Here is a 15282-nt window from a genome sequence, read left to right as displayed (position 1 = left end):
TAGGGGATTGGTTCCAGGAGCCTCTACCCCAGTACCCAAATCTATAAATCTTAAGGCTCTGATAGAAAATGGTGTAGTACTTGCATATAACCTACATACACCCTCTTGCGTACTTTAATTTTTGTAGAGATGAGGTCTTGCTTTGTTGCTAAGGCTGGTCTCCTGAGCTCTGGTGATTCTCTTGCCTTGACCTTCCAAAGTGCTGGGATTACAGGCTTGAGCTACCATGCTGGGCTTCCTGTATACTTTAATAAAATCATTTCTAGATTACTTATGTACCTAATACAATGTAAACGTCACATAAATAGTTTTACTGTACTGTGTTAAACTTGTGTTTTTTAAAAAATTACACACACACACATATGTGTGTGTGTGTGTGTTTTGAGACAGAGTTTTGCTCTTGTTGCCCAGGCTGGAGTGCAATGGTGCGATCTTGGCTCACTGTAACCTCAGCCTCCTGGATTCAAGCGAGCATCCTGCCTCAGCCTCCTGAGTAGCTGGCATTACAGGCACCTGCCACCACACCTGGCTAATTTTTGTATTTTTAGTAGAGATGGGGTTTCACCATGTTGGCCAGGCTGGTCTCGAACTCCTGACCTCAGATGATAAACCAGCCCTGGCTTCCCAAAGTTCTGGGATTACAGGTGTGAGCCACCGCGTCCGGCCCGTATTGTTTCTATTGTTTATTTTCCTGTGGATATGGAGGGCCAGCTGTATACCCCAGGGTCCTGACCACCGTCATAAAAGGAGAAATAAATAGAAAATCCAAGGACAATCACAGCTTTCATCCACTGCACCCTGACTTGACAGACTTTAAGACAACACTTTTAAACCTGCACAGTTAGCTGTGGAATGCTAAAATCTACTGCTTTCATTTTCATATTCATCCAGTAATCCAGGGCATATCTAAAAATGCCAAATAGACTACACGACTGGAAACAAACTGCCAGCTCAGGGTCACCCACTCCACATCAAGTTCTCTTCCTCAGACAGAACCAGCTTCACCTCTCTTGGCTGCCTTTCTGGGATTTACTCTCATGCACCCATTCATTCACCCGTATTTCTGAAAAGCACATTTATGACAGCTAGCACATTTTCCACTCTGAAATCTTGCCTCCTCAACTTCTGTCACCACCAATACCTCACACCTACCCCTCCCCACACTCTCCTAATTGTTGGTAAATTTTAAATTCAGTATTTATATTAATGGTCATGTAAGCATTGCTCACACGCTGAGCTATGGTGAATTTAACTACTTTTTTTATATTATAAAGTAAAGCTTCCTTCTTCAAAATTTCCTTGAGAATCCTAATTGCCTCTTTTCATTTGCTTCATTGGCATGTACCTATCCCTAGTTAACACTCTTCCACACGGTCCAGCACAAGAAATGAGTCCCTGGTCTATCCTCTGCTCTGGTGTTGGTGGATGCTCTCTTGGCAGGCAGAGCCCGTGTCTTCCTTTGCCTGTCTCAGATGTGGAGCACCCTATTTCCTTCTTTCTCACTTTTAGTTCAGTTTCTCCTCTAGTTTTTCCTTACAAAGGGTGAGTAGCAGTTAAATTTTTTAAAAATCTACATGTCTGAAAAAAGTCTTTCTCTGTACAGAAGTCATGTGGGACAGAGCACAGAATTCTAGTCTGGAGCCCCCCACACACCAAATTGTTCTTAAAAAAAAATCGCCAAATGCTCGGGGAAACTGACTTGAGTAATAATAAAACTGCAGTCTCAAAAAAAAATAATTAGTTTGGAAATAATTTCCTTTTAATTTTTGAGCTGCTGCCATTGCAGTGCCATTGCACTCCAGCCTGGGCAACAAGAATGAAACTCCGTCTCAAAAAGAAAAAAAGAGAGAGAGAAATTGTACCAGCTCTTCTTTGTACCTCTGGTTGAATTCAGCTGTGAATCCATCTGGTCCTGGGCTACTTTTTTTTTTTTTTTTTTTCTTGGTAGACTATTATTGCCTCAATTTCACAACACATTTCTGGTCTATTCAGGGATTCAATTTCTTCCTGGCTTCCAGTATTGCTACTGAATAGTTCGAGGCCTTTTTAAATCACCCTTCTTTCTCTCTCCTTCCTGGGAGTTCTTGGGTCTTCTCCACTATTATCCTTTGTTGGATGGATAGACTGCAAAATTTTTCTCCCATTCTGTAGGATTGTCTGTTCACTCTGATGATAGTTTCTTTTGCTGTGCATAAGCTTTTCAGTTTAATTAAATCTCATTTATCAATTTTTGCTTTCGTTGCAATTGCTTTTGGCATTTTCATCATGAAATCCTTCCTGTGCCTATGTCCTGAATGGTATTGCCTAGATTTTCTTCCAGGGTTTTTTTTGTTTTTGTTTTTGAGACAGGGTTTCACTTCATCGCCCAGACTGGAGTATAGTGGCTTGATATTGGCTCACTGCAAGCTCCGCCTCCCAGGCTCAAGCGGTTCTCCTGCCTCAGTCTCTCGAGTAGCTGGGGTTATAGGCACCCACTATCATGCCTGGCTAATTATTATATTAGTAGAGACGGGGTTTCACCATGTTGGCTCCAGGCTGGTCTGGAACTGCTGACATCAAGTGATCTGCCCCCGTCGGCCTCCCAAAGTGCTGGGATTCAGATGTGAGCCACTGTGCCCAGCCCTCATCTAGGGTTTTTATAAGTTTCTTTCTGGTTCAGTCTTGGGAGGGTGTATATGTCCAGGAATTTATCAATTTCTTTTAGATTTTCCAGTTTATGTGCATAGAGGTGTTTATAGCATTCTCTGATGATCGTTTATATTTCTGTGGGGTCAGTGGTGATATTCCCCTAACATTTCAGATTGTTCATTTGATTATTATTTTCTTTACTAGTCTAGCTAGCAGTCTATTTTACTAACTTTTTCAAAAAATCAGCTCCTGGATTTGATTTTTTGAAGGGTTTTTTTGTGTCTCTATCTCTTCAGTTCAGCTCTGATCTTGGCTATTTCTTGTCTTCTGCTAGCTTTGAGGTTTGTTTGCTCTTGATTTTTTAGTTCTTTTAGTTGAGATGTTAGGTTGTTAACCTGAGATCTTTCTAGCTTTTTGATGTGGGCATTTAGTGCTACAAATTTCCCTCTTAACACTGCTTTAGCTGCATCCCAGATTCTGATATGTTATCTCTTTGTTCTCATTAGTTTCAAATAACTTCTTGATTTCTACCTTAATTTCATTATTTACCCAAGAGTCATTCAGGAGCAGGTTGTTAAATTTCCATATAGTTGTGTGGTTTTCAGTGAATGTTTAAATCTTGAGTTCTAATTTGATTGTGCTGTGGTATAAGAGACTGTTATGATTTCAGTTCTTTTGCATTTGCTGAGGAGTGTTTTGCTTCCGATTATGTGATCAGTTTTAGAGAAAGTGCCATGTGGTGATGAGAAGAATGTATATTCTGTTGTTTTTGGGGGGACAGTTCTGTAGCTATCTATAAGGTCACTTTATCCAGGTCTATAAGGTCACTTTATCCAGGGCTGAGTTCAGGTCCTGAATATTTTTGTTAATTTTCTGTCTTGATGATCTGTCTAATATTGTCAGTGGGGTGTTAAAGTCTCCTATTATTATTGTGTGGGAGTCTAAGTCTCTTTGTAGATCTTTAAGAACTTGCTTTATGAATCTGGGGGCTCCTGTATTGGGTGCATATATATTTAGGATAATTAGCTCTTCTTGTTGAACCCTTTACCATTATATAATGCCCTTGTCTTTTAAAATCTTTGTTGCTTTAAAGTCTGTTTTGTCAGAAACTAGGATTGCAAGCCTTGTTTTTTTCTGTTTTCCATTTGCTTGGTAAATTTTATTCCATCCCTTTATTTTGAGCCTATGTGTGTCTTTGCACGTGAGACAGGTCTCTTGAAGACAGCATACCCACAGGTCTTGGCTCTTTATCCAGCTTGCCATTCTGTGTCTTTTAACTGGGGCATTTAGCCCATTTACACTTAAGGTTAATATTGTTATGTGTGAATTTCATCCTGTCATCATGGTGCTAGCTGGTTATTTTGCAGACTTGTTTTTGTGGTTGCTTTATAGTGTCACTGGTCTATGTATTTCAGTGTGTTTTTGCAGTGGCTGGTAAGTTTTTCCTTTCTGTATTTAGTGCTTCCTTCAGGAGCTCTTGCAAAGCAGGCCTGGTGGTGATGAATTCCCTAAGCACTTGCTTGTCTGAAAAGAATCTCATTTCTGTTTTGCTTATGAAGTTTAGTTTGGCCAGATATGAAATTCTGGGTTGGAAATTTTTTCCTAAGAATGTTGAATATTGGCCCCCAATCTCTTCTGGCTTGTAAGGTTTCTGCTGAGAGGTCCCCTGTTAGTCTGAAGGGATTCCCTTTGTAGATGACCTGGCCCTTCTCTCTGGCTGCCTTTAACATTTTTTCTTTTATTTCAACCTTGGAGAGTCTGATGATTATATGTCTTGGGGTAGATCTTCTTGTGGAGTATCTTACTGGGGTTCTCTGCATTTCCTGAATTTGAATATTAGCCTGTCTTGTTAGGTTGGGGAAATTCTCCTGGATGATATCCCGAAGTATGTTTTCCAGCTTGGTTTCATTCTCCCTGTCTCTTTCGGGTAACCCAATCAGTTGTAGGTTTGGTCTCTTCACATAATCCCATATTTCTTGGAGGTTTTGTCATTCCTTTTCATTCTTTTCTCTCTATTCTTGTCTGCCTATTTCAGAAAGATAGTCTTCAACGCTCTGAGATTCTTTCCTCTACTTGGCCTAATTCTGCTATTGATACTTGTGATTGCAATGTGAGGTTCTCATGTTGTGTTTTTCAGCTACATCAGGTTGGTTATGTTTCTCTCAAAACTGGCTATAAGCTCCTGTGTTGTTTTATCATGGTCCTTAGCTTCTTTGCATTGGGTTACAACATGCTCCTTTAGCTCAGCAAAGTTCATTATTACCCACCTTCCAAAGCCTGCTTCTGTCAATAACACTATCTCAGCCTCAGCCCATTTCTATGCCCTTGCTGGAGAGGTGTTGTGGTCATTTGGAGGAGAAGAGGCACTCTGACTTTTTGAGTGTTCAGCATTTTTGTGTTGATTTTCTCATCTCTGTGGGTTTATCAAACTTTGATCTTTGAGGTTGCTGACCTTTGAATGGGGTTTTTATGGTCTTTTTGGTTCATGTTGTTGTTGTTTTCTGTTTTTTTTTTTTTGATATAGGGTCTCACTTTGTCACCCAGGGTGGAGTGCCGTGGCACAATCTTGGCTCACTGCAACCTCTGCCTCACGGATTCAAGCAGTTCTCCCTCCTCAGCCTGCCACTGTGCCTGGCTCATTTTTTTTTTTTTTTTTTTTGTATTTTTAGTAGAGATGGGGTTTCACCACATTGGCCAGGCTGGTCTTGAACTTCTGACCTCAGGTGATCTGCTTGTTTCAGCCTCCCACAGTGCTGGCATTACAGGTGTTTGTTTTTTGAGATAGTCTTGCTCTGTTGCCCAGGGTGGAGTGCAGTGGTGTGATCTCAGCTCACTGCAACCTCTGCCTCCCCGTGTTCAAGTGATTCTCCTGTCTCAGCCTCCTAAATAGCTGGGACTACAGGTGCCCACCACTACACCCAGCTAATTTTCGTATTTTTAGTAGAGATGTGGTTTCACCATGTTGTCCAGGCTGGTCTTGAACTCCTGACCTCAAGTGATCCGCCCACCTCAGCCTCCCAAAGTGCTGGGATTACAGGTGTGAGCCTGGCCTGTTGTTTTTAGGGCTGCTGCAGTTTGCTGGGAGTCACTCCAGACCCTAGTTGCCTCGGTTTTTCCTGTACCTGGAGGTATCACCAGCAAAGCCTGTGAAACAGGAAAGATAGCAGCCAGCTTCCTCCTCTAAAAGCTTTGTCCCAGGAGGGTACTGACTTGTTGCTGGCCCAAATGCACCTGTAGGGGGTGGCTCACCCAGTCAGGAGGAACAGGGTCAGGGACCCACTTAAAGAAGCAGCCTGGCTGCTTTTTGCAGAGTAGGTATGCTCCATGTGGGGGAACTATTCCTTATCCAGGCTGTTTATATTCTCCAAAGTCAGCAGGCTAAAATAGCTGAGTCAACCAAACTAGAGATGGTGGCCACCCCACCCCTGCAGGAACTTGGATCCATCTCAGGCAGATTTCCAGCCTGCTGCTGTTGGCTGGCTAGAATTCCAAGCCAGTGGGTCTTAACCTGTGAGGTGCTGTGGAAGTGGGTCTCACAGAATGACACTGCTTGGTTCCCTGGATTCAGCCTCCTTCCTAGGGATTTGTACAACAGATTTCCCGCCTTGCTGGGGGTCCTGAGGCTGAAGTATGTGAAACTCCTAGGTCTCTGTGTGTGCCTCAGCGGCTGCTCTGCTGAGACTGAACACAACTCTGTGTATTGGACCCAAGGTCCTAGTGGCATGGGCTCACGAGGGGATCTCCTGATCCGTGGGTTGCAAACATCTGTGGGAGAGGTGTGGTTTCCTGGGTGAGGTTGCACAGTCACTCACCATTTCCCTTGGCTGGGGATGCGGGTTCCTTTGGCTCCATGCTGCTCTTGGGTGGGCCATCAACCCCCACCCTCGCTTTTCTTCATCCTCTGTGGGTTGAGTTGTTTGCCTAGTTAGTTCCAGTGCAAGAACCTGAATATTTCAGTTGAAGGTGAATTCACTCATCCCTTTTCTTTCCTCTTCGTGAGTGGCGTGGACCTCAGTTGCTTCTAATCAGCCATCTTGGATCCTCCTATATTATAATTTTAAATATCTGTGCTTAGAACTGAGGCTGCTATACCTCTGTGGATGATGGAGATGAAATTGTGGAGCCCAAGGTCTGCTGGGGTTGGGTTCCTATTGTTGCATGTGGGGCCAGGCCGTAAACCTGCTAAAAAGTAGCAGAGCATCTGCCAGCACAACTCTGCAGGACAAAGAGGCTGATGACCCCTGCCTGGCATGCAGACCAGGTAGGCAACACTGGGTGGGGATGGACTGGGGCAGCCTATATTTTGATTTGCAAATGTTTTTATGTTCTCCATTTGTTTCTATCATGGTATCCTGCTCGTTTCAGAGATGCAGTGTTTCATTCCTGTGAAGGTTTTGTGAAAATGTAATACAGTGATACATTCACAAGGCTCAAATTCTGAAGGTTCAAAAATGAGTCCACAGTGCAAGTCTCCCTCTCAGCACTGTTCCAAAGCCTGCCAGCTTGGCCACCCTTCCCTGGGGCCATTAACGGCACCAGTTCATTTTATAGTGTGGAATATACTGCACATGTAATTTTCTCTCTTTTCCCCATAAGCAGTAGCTACTATACAGAGTTTTCAATCTTTTCTCCATGTAATGATGCATCTTGAAGGATGTCTCATTATTGGGACATAAAGAGCTGCTTTCTTGTTTGTACAGTTGCCCAATATTCTGTTCACATGGATGTACCACCATTTATTTAGCTGGCTTTTATTTATGTACTTATTGAGAGACAGGGTCTCACTCCAGGTGCCTAGGCTGGAGTGCAGTGGCATGATCTCGGCTCACTGTAGCCTCGATCTCCTGGGCTCAGGTGATTCTCCCACCTCAGCCTCCTGAGTAGCTGGGACTACAGGTACATGCCACTACACCCAATGAACTTTTGGTATTTTTAGTAGAGATGAGGTTTCTCCATGTTGCTCCAGCTGGTCTCAAACTCCTGGACTCAAGCAATCTGCCCACCTTAGCCTCCCAAAGTGCTGAGATTACAGGTGTGAACCACTGTGCCAGGCTATTTAACTGGCTTTCTAATGGTTAATTCCCAGAATTTTACTATCACAAACAAGGCTGATAAAAATAAAAAAATTACAAGATAAAATTTTACATTTCTGATAAAGAAGCATTCCTATTTCTCATGAGCATGAACTGTGAGCCCTTTCTGGGGCTCCTGGGAACACGTTGGCTTGTACTGTGACTTTGCCGCTGCAAGCTGTGAGATTTCAGCCTTCCCTACTCTGCAAAGTCAGGTCCCACTCACTGTTTCATTTCCCAGCTTCCAAACATTGCTGCTATCCCTCATCTTTTGTGGGCTGTTTTCCCATTCTTTGTTCTTATGGATTTAAATGTTTAAAAAATTCCTTCACTGTCATTGTGTTCAGGGTTTTGAGGAAATAAAAATAAATACATATATTCAGTCTGCTATCTTCAATCTGAAGTTTCTAATCCCTTGCTTTTACAACTTCTTTAGGTTGTATTATTTGTTTTTTTCTGGAAATGTGGCAATGGCTCAGTTTGGATATGAGGTTTTCATCTCTGTGCAATGGGGGAACACTCATCAGCAGATGTAGACAGGGGATGCTCAGACCCTCCACCTGAAGGCATGGATTGCTAAGGTTGGTCTCTATCATGGATTTTTATTGTTCTCTAATCACATTTAATACGAAATGTAACACAATATTCTAAATTCAAAATTAATTTTTTTTCTGACAAGAAATTGAAACTTGATGGCTAGGTTAAGAAAAATAAGGAAAAGAAAACAATAATAAACATGGCTTGATGAGGGAGGCCTGAATCAGACCAAGCTCTTTTTGATAGTCACAGGTTAAAAGAAGCCCACAAAGAAACAGCAGGTCACGCAGGCAACAGGCTCCCAGACTGCAATAGTGACAATTCCCACAATATTCAGCATCGAGGAGACCTTTTCAGGATTACCATAGTCTATCAGAGGTGCAAAATTTTACAAGGGCCAGTGACTAGAGTGCTCCCAAAAGGAGGGGCCCAGACAAGTTGGACATATTTAGCCTGGGTGCAAGGGGACTTGGGGAGCCCCAGCAAGAGCTTTCAGATATGCGAAGGGCCTGAATAAGGAGAAAAGCTCCTTCTAGTCGGCACTAGCAGTCACACTTAAGCTTCTTGGACATCACAAACCCCAGCACACACACACATAACCACAAATGGAAGTGAGCAGGCCATGCCCACCATTTATGTAATTATTTACCTATGCATCACAACTAATACAAATACCTCAGAAGACAACACTGACTCTTATCACAAGCAATCCCTCTGATATTTTCTATTCTATTCTAGTTTGTTTACTTAAATGATTACTGTGACCCACTCTAAAGCGCTCACAGTCCAGCCCAGATCACACCCACAGCACACAGACCGCTCCACTGGAAAAAAAACAGGTTGTGGTTTAGGATCCTAAGGGGGTAGGCCAAATCCCAGGAGGGAATGGGAAGTCCCAGAGGCAGTGGGCAGCCCTGGTGGGGCAGGAGGCAGTGGGGAATCCAGGGAGGTGGGAGGCAGTCCCAGGAAGCAGTGGGCTCCATGACATGGAGGATAGTCACACCTGTGTCAGAGAAGGACAAAAGAATAATTTCCCCACTGAGTAAGAGGTTGGATTGGATGATATGCAAAGCCCCTCTTCCAAATCGAGGCCCTTACTCATCAGGACAAATATTTACCAACATCCATAAGAACAAACCCCACCAGGTTGCAGAATACCTCCCCTGCCCTGTTCTCACCCCTCCCTTCCCCACTGGCCTACCTGGAACACGAGTACACCCATGTGGGAAACCGCCAGTTGAATCTTGGTTCCTTCCCTGTCAGAAGCCATGTGAAATCTGATGCCGTACATTTCCAACTTTCGAGCAATTTCGAGTACCTGGAAATCCGACTCAGCAGGTGTCTGGCCCCTGTAATAAAACATGGTAGAATCATACACTACAAACACTTGATTTCTGAAAGAGCCAAAATGCATTATAGAAGTGATCAGGAAAACCAACAATGAAGGCTTTGTGTGTTTAGAGGGCAGATCGTTCACTGTCTGTATGTTTACCCACTACAAAAACAGCATACCACACGTGCAGGCCAAAGACATCCTCAGTTTTCTTCTATTCTGTAACTACTTTGTAATGGGTAGAACACTTTCTTTGCATACACTAGCTACTCAGCCTTACATCCGCTCGATAGTGACAAGGTTATACACAAATACTACTGGCAGAGACAAATTTTAAATCAGAAGAAATACCACAGAGGGCCGGGCGCGGTGGCTGACGCCTGTAATCCCAGCACCTTGGGAGACGGAGGCGGGTGGATCACCTGAGGTCAGGAGTTTGAGACCAGCCTGGACAACGTGGCGAAACCCTGTCTCTACTAAAAATACAAAAATTAGCCAGGCATGGTGGCAGAGGTTGCAGTGAGCTGAAATCATGCCACTGCACTTCAGCCCGGGTGACAGAGCGAGACTCCATCTCTAACAACAATAATACTAATAATAAAATGAAATGAAAAAGAAAGAAAATGAGTGTGATGAGACAGTAGTGTTATCTATGGTATTTCTTTTCTTTTCTTTCTTTCTTTTTTTTTTTTTTTTGATGGAGTCTCGCTCTGCTGCTCAGACTGGAGTGAAATGGTGCAATCTCGGCTCACTGCAACCTCTGCCTCCCAGGTTCAAGTGGATTCTCCTGCCTCAGCCTCCTGAGTAGCTGGGACGACAGGTGCGCGCCACCACGTCCAGCTTTTTGTATTTTTAGTAGAGAAGGGGTTTGCCATGTTGGCCGGGCTGGTCTCAAACTCCTGACCTCAGGTGATCCGCCCACCTTGGCTTCCCAAAGTGCTGGGATTACAGGTGGGAGCCACTGCGCCCGGCCAACTCCTTTTCATCTTAAAAAATATTTTTTACTATCTGAAACACTTGTGTCTTATAAACCCGTTTTCTCACTCACTCACTCACTCACTCGCTCATTCGTTTAGAGACAGGGTCTCGCTCTGTCGCCCAGGCTGGAGTGTAGTGGCATATTCTTGGCTCACTGCAAGCTCTGCCTCCCAGGCTCAAGCGATCCTTTCGCCTCAGTCTCCTGAGTAGCTGAGACCACAGGCATGCACCACCACACTTGGCTAATTTTTTGCAGAGACAGGGTTTTGTCATGTTGCCCAGGGTGTCTTGAACTCCTGGACTCAAACTTGTCGGCCTCTCAAAGTGTTGGGATTACAGGCATGAGCCACTGTGCCTGTCTTTTTTCTGCAGTTTCAAAGATCCAAAAGCAATGTGATAAAGTCAAGAAAAGCACTTCTTTAATATCCTATTCAGTGATTATAAAGGTGTTTTCAGTGGATCATTGAAGAACCATTAGAATCATAAGACAATGTAAGAAATGAATAATAATTAAAATAAAGGTACAATATTGTCTTTAAAAAAAACCTGAAGAATTATCAAAAGAAATAAGATGTGCAATGAAGCTGTGGTGACTGTGATAGACACAGTCTCAAATTAACACAGCGAAGGCCTACAACGTAGAGCAGAGCTTTCTGCTTCCTGGCTTATTCAGGAAGAGTTCAACTGTATTCCCGTATGAAGCAGACCACATGACTCACCCTTCTCTTACTGGCTTTCTAGGGTTTTTAGCAGATACATGTGCACATGTAAGCACACATGCATGCAGAGACACACAGGCACAAGAACATGTGCAAGTACACATAACCACAGTATACAATGTACACAGGAACACACATCAACACACATGAACATATGAGCCACACACAGAAACACATACAATGCATGCATAGGAACACATATAACATACATGCACATACGACCACACAGCCACACATGTATACACAGAACACACCCAGACACACACATACACACAGAACTACCCTGAGGGTCCAGTTCTTTGTTCTTCCACAGGCAGGCTTCTTGACATGAGTGCCCAAAGATGTTGTCACTGTCTCCTCACTGCACTTTCAGTGTACTTGAATCTAGAATTCACCCTCACCACTCACTGAAGCTGCTGAAGGCGATGCATTGCCACACTGCCAAGCTCAGAAACCTGCTCCTGTGCCTACCTCCCCAGGCCTGTAGTCTCCACACAAGAGGCTGTGGCCACTACCCTAAAACATGCTCTCTTGGCACCAGTACCCTTCCGTGCTTCTGGCTGCTAAAAGCTCTTGTGGGTGCCTCCTCCTGCACTCAGCCTCTCAAATGTCAGTTCTTCAGGGGTTCATCCTGGGCTCTTCTCCCTTCCTGACCTGTATCTGCCCTCTGCCTAGCTGATCTCACCCACCGCACAGGTTAGCCCGGCCTACGTGCTGACAACACTCTCCCCAGCATCCCAAACCCACCCATCCACTAGGGACTGTCCCTCAGGTTGGACAGTTTGCAGCACAATGCCCAATTCTCCCTTCCTCATGTCCAGCCCCTGCTGTGTGTCTCAGCAGGGAGAGACTGTCCCCAACCCTAGGAACGCAGACTGAACCAGTGACCGTTTCCTGCTGGGATGGCACATAACACTAGCAGAGGGCCCTTGGCTCCATGGGTCAAGGTCTGGATGTGACACTCAGAACAGCTGTACCTTCCTCATTACCAGCCAGAATAATGGCAACACTTGAAAGAGGCAAAGCCAAGGGTACCCAGGAGAATAGAGCAGGAGCTCTACCCGTACTGCCCCACATGGAGGCCTCCTTAAGGTCAGTTCAGGCAAATGGATAAGAAGCACCGACTTACACACACAAGATGCCCCACACCATCATGTCTGAGATGGAGCTCTGCACGCACGGTCTCACTGTATGTACAATGGGGTAAAACAGTGCAATGCCATGATGTGGGTTTGAGGATTACACACAAATGCTCGTAAGAGCTGTCCGTAATTGCCACTACGGCCTCTCCAGTATCAGTTGGCACTTCTACCTCCAGCCCTTGAACCCAAACTGCCCATGCCACGCTGGAACCTCCCTCTCCTCTCTGCTTCCTTCTCCCTCCCTTCCCAGGCTGGTGCTTTGCCTGGAATGCTTCCTCCCTGGCTTTGTCCGCCTAGGTCCTCCCGCGAGCCTCCTTGAGCCTGCCCTCGGCCTTCTTTCAGCTCACAGCGCGTGAGCTATGCTCCTGCTGCACTGCACACATTCTCATCTGTAGAAACGCATCTGTATATCTCATGACTGCCATGCTGTCGGGCACACAAAAGGCACTCCCCTGCAAACACAAGAGATCCCCCACACTGGGAGTGGTGAGGTGCACGAAATACACAGTCTTACAGGGTAAGGTAAGATCTGTATGGGTAGGTATCTCAGTCTGTGCCATTCAAACCAACTCCCCAGTGCTGACAGCAGTGGTGGATGCATAGTTGGCACTCATACTTTGAAGGTGTGAAAGGGCAGCTGCCAGCAGGTCCCAGTAGAGCCTTAATGACACACATGAACATACATGATCTGACAAACCTGCATCTCAACAGGATGTGTCACAAAGGCAAGGCTAAGTCCTCCTGACTCACGTTCACCAGCTGAGTGCTCCCCTTTGGTGACTAAAGCTCCCAGCCACCGGGGCCAGAGCCCACAGCTGTTTCCCATACCGTTCTTCAGTCCTTTTCCCCTTAGCTAGCACTCTTTCTCTAGGTCTCTATCACTTCCATCCAGAAAAACCCACCAGTGTCAAGTCTTAGAGAAATCAAAACAAGATGAGACGAAGGACATGGGTGCCAGGTGATTCCCAATGCCCTGATACAGGTAGACACTGTTAGCCTCACACAGTCCCCTCCTCCTCCACCACAGCACAGTGTCTTCCCTGTAGAGGACTCTTTCTGCCACATTGCAGAGACACTGCAGCAGCTGACACCCCCACAATAGCCACCCCATCCTGCTCAGCAGCATCCTCCTCCCCCAGACCCTGATGTCTTTTCCAGAACCTTTTTTTTTTTTTGAGATGGAGTCTCACTCTGGTGCCAGGCTGGAGTGCAGTGGCGTGATCTTGTCTCAGTGCAACCTCCACCTCCTGGGTTCAAGTGATTCTCCTCCCTCAGCCTCCCGAGTAGCTGGGACTACGGGCACCTGCCATTAGACCAGCTAATTTTTTGTATTTTTAGTAGAGACGGGGTTTCACTATGTTGGCCAGTCTGGTCTCAAACTCCTGACCTCAGGCAATCCACCTGCCTCAGCCTCCCAAGGTGCTGGGATAACAGGCGTGAGCCACCGTGCTTGGCTTCTTCCAGCACCTTCAAAAGCAGCACATCGTGCAGGTGTGAAGGTGCTTCAGGCCAGAGCTGCAGCTTGTGTGTGTCTGCCAAGCTGCCTCCAGCAGCAGCTGCACATCCTGAGGCCGGGAGCAATAGTCCTTACGTTAGAATCTTGCAGAAGTCCCAATAACAGTCCTTTCTCGTTACACACTCTTTAGTCATTACTTTAGTCATTACTGTGTCGACAGACAATTGTGATGACTTACACGTGCTTCTGATGGAATTCTAGTATCTTCTCAAGGCAGTGCTGCTGGCCAGGCAAATACTCGTTCGCTTTGAGGTGCTCTCGGTCCAGCGCTTCATCGTAATCTCCTATTTCCGCTGAGATAGGTTAAAAGTAAGTAATTCTAATTTTTAAATAAACTACAAGCATTTGTACGTGTCACTGCATACATTAAAAGTAAAAAAAAAAATTATCCCAAATTTGTAGCAAAATAATATATCCCTAAAAAAGCAAGATTTTGTATTTAATTTTTCCAAATATTTTATGCTGTTAAAAGGCAAATATAATGGGAAGTGAAGAGGATTTCTTGAAGAACAAAGGCCTGATTAGTAACTCCAGGGAGGCAAACATTGATGAGTTTAATGTGTGTATTATTATTTTGACACAAGGTCTCTCGCTCTGTTGACCAGGCTGGAGTGCAATGGTGCGATCACCACTCACTGCAGCCTCAACCTTCCGGGCTCGAGCAATCTGCCCACCTCAGCCTCCTAAGTAGCTGGGACTACAGGTAAGCACCATCATGCCCAGGTAATTTTTGTATTTTTTGTAGAGATAAGGTTTTGCCACATCGCCCAGGCTGGTCTCAAACTCCTGGACTTAAGCAATCCTCCTGCCTTGGCCTCCCAAATGTGCTGGGAATACAGGCCTGAGCTACTGCACCTGGACTACTATTATTTTTAAACTACACCTTAAACCTAAATTGTCTCAAGATTATCATGATCAGGCTGAAGTATTTTATTTATTTTAGGATAATGTATTTTAAATGATTTTTTTCCTTCAGACCTTCTCAAATTTCTTGATGAATAATGTCTCTTTCTAATTTCATGTATTTTAAGGCCACAATGTCTTAATAACATAAAGTCCAATAATTTAAAGCAATATGCTTTTATTTTTAGACAATCTCATATTCACAGAGAAGTTACAAGCACAGTACAAGAGTTTTTCCTCCTTTGAGCCATTTGAGAGTGAGTTGCTAACATGTTACTTGCCATACATCAGTATGGACTTTCTATAAACTAGGACATTTGATACGGTTTGGCTGTGTTCCCACTCAAATCTCATCTTGAATTATAACTCCCACAAGTCCCACATATTGTGGGAGGGACCCAGTGGGAGGTAACTGACTCACGGGGGCGGATCTTTTCCATGCTGTTCTCGTAAT

The 15282-nt window shown here is 44.7% G+C and overlaps 1 protein-coding gene across 5 annotated transcripts in view; it reads right to left on the bottom strand.

Moving 5' to 3' along the window:
- The window catches only part of FARP2 (FERM, ARH/RhoGEF and pleckstrin domain protein 2), a 143409-nt gene that overhangs the window by 68564 nt on the left and 59563 nt on the right, over positions 1-15282 (bottom strand). For all 5 annotated transcript variants that reach the window (XM_063648439.1, XM_054477264.2, XM_063648441.1 and 2 more), the window contains exons 7-8: positions 14104-14218; positions 9439-9586 (exon numbers count right to left, since the gene is read on the bottom strand). In XM_063648439.1, coding sequence (XP_063504509.1) covers positions 9439-9586; positions 14104-14218 — 263 coding nt within the window. The remainder of the gene's footprint in view (positions 1-9438; positions 9587-14103; positions 14219-15282) is intronic.

Source organism: Pongo pygmaeus, chromosome 11, assembly GCF_028885625.2.
Source record: "Pongo pygmaeus isolate AG05252 chromosome 11, NHGRI_mPonPyg2-v2.0_pri, whole genome shotgun sequence".
NCBI classification, from domain to species: Eukaryota; Metazoa; Chordata; class Mammalia; order Primates; family Hominidae; genus Pongo; species Pongo pygmaeus.
The sequence above is the reverse complement of the archived record's forward strand: the minus strand, read 5'-3'. Positions and strand labels throughout refer to the sequence as shown.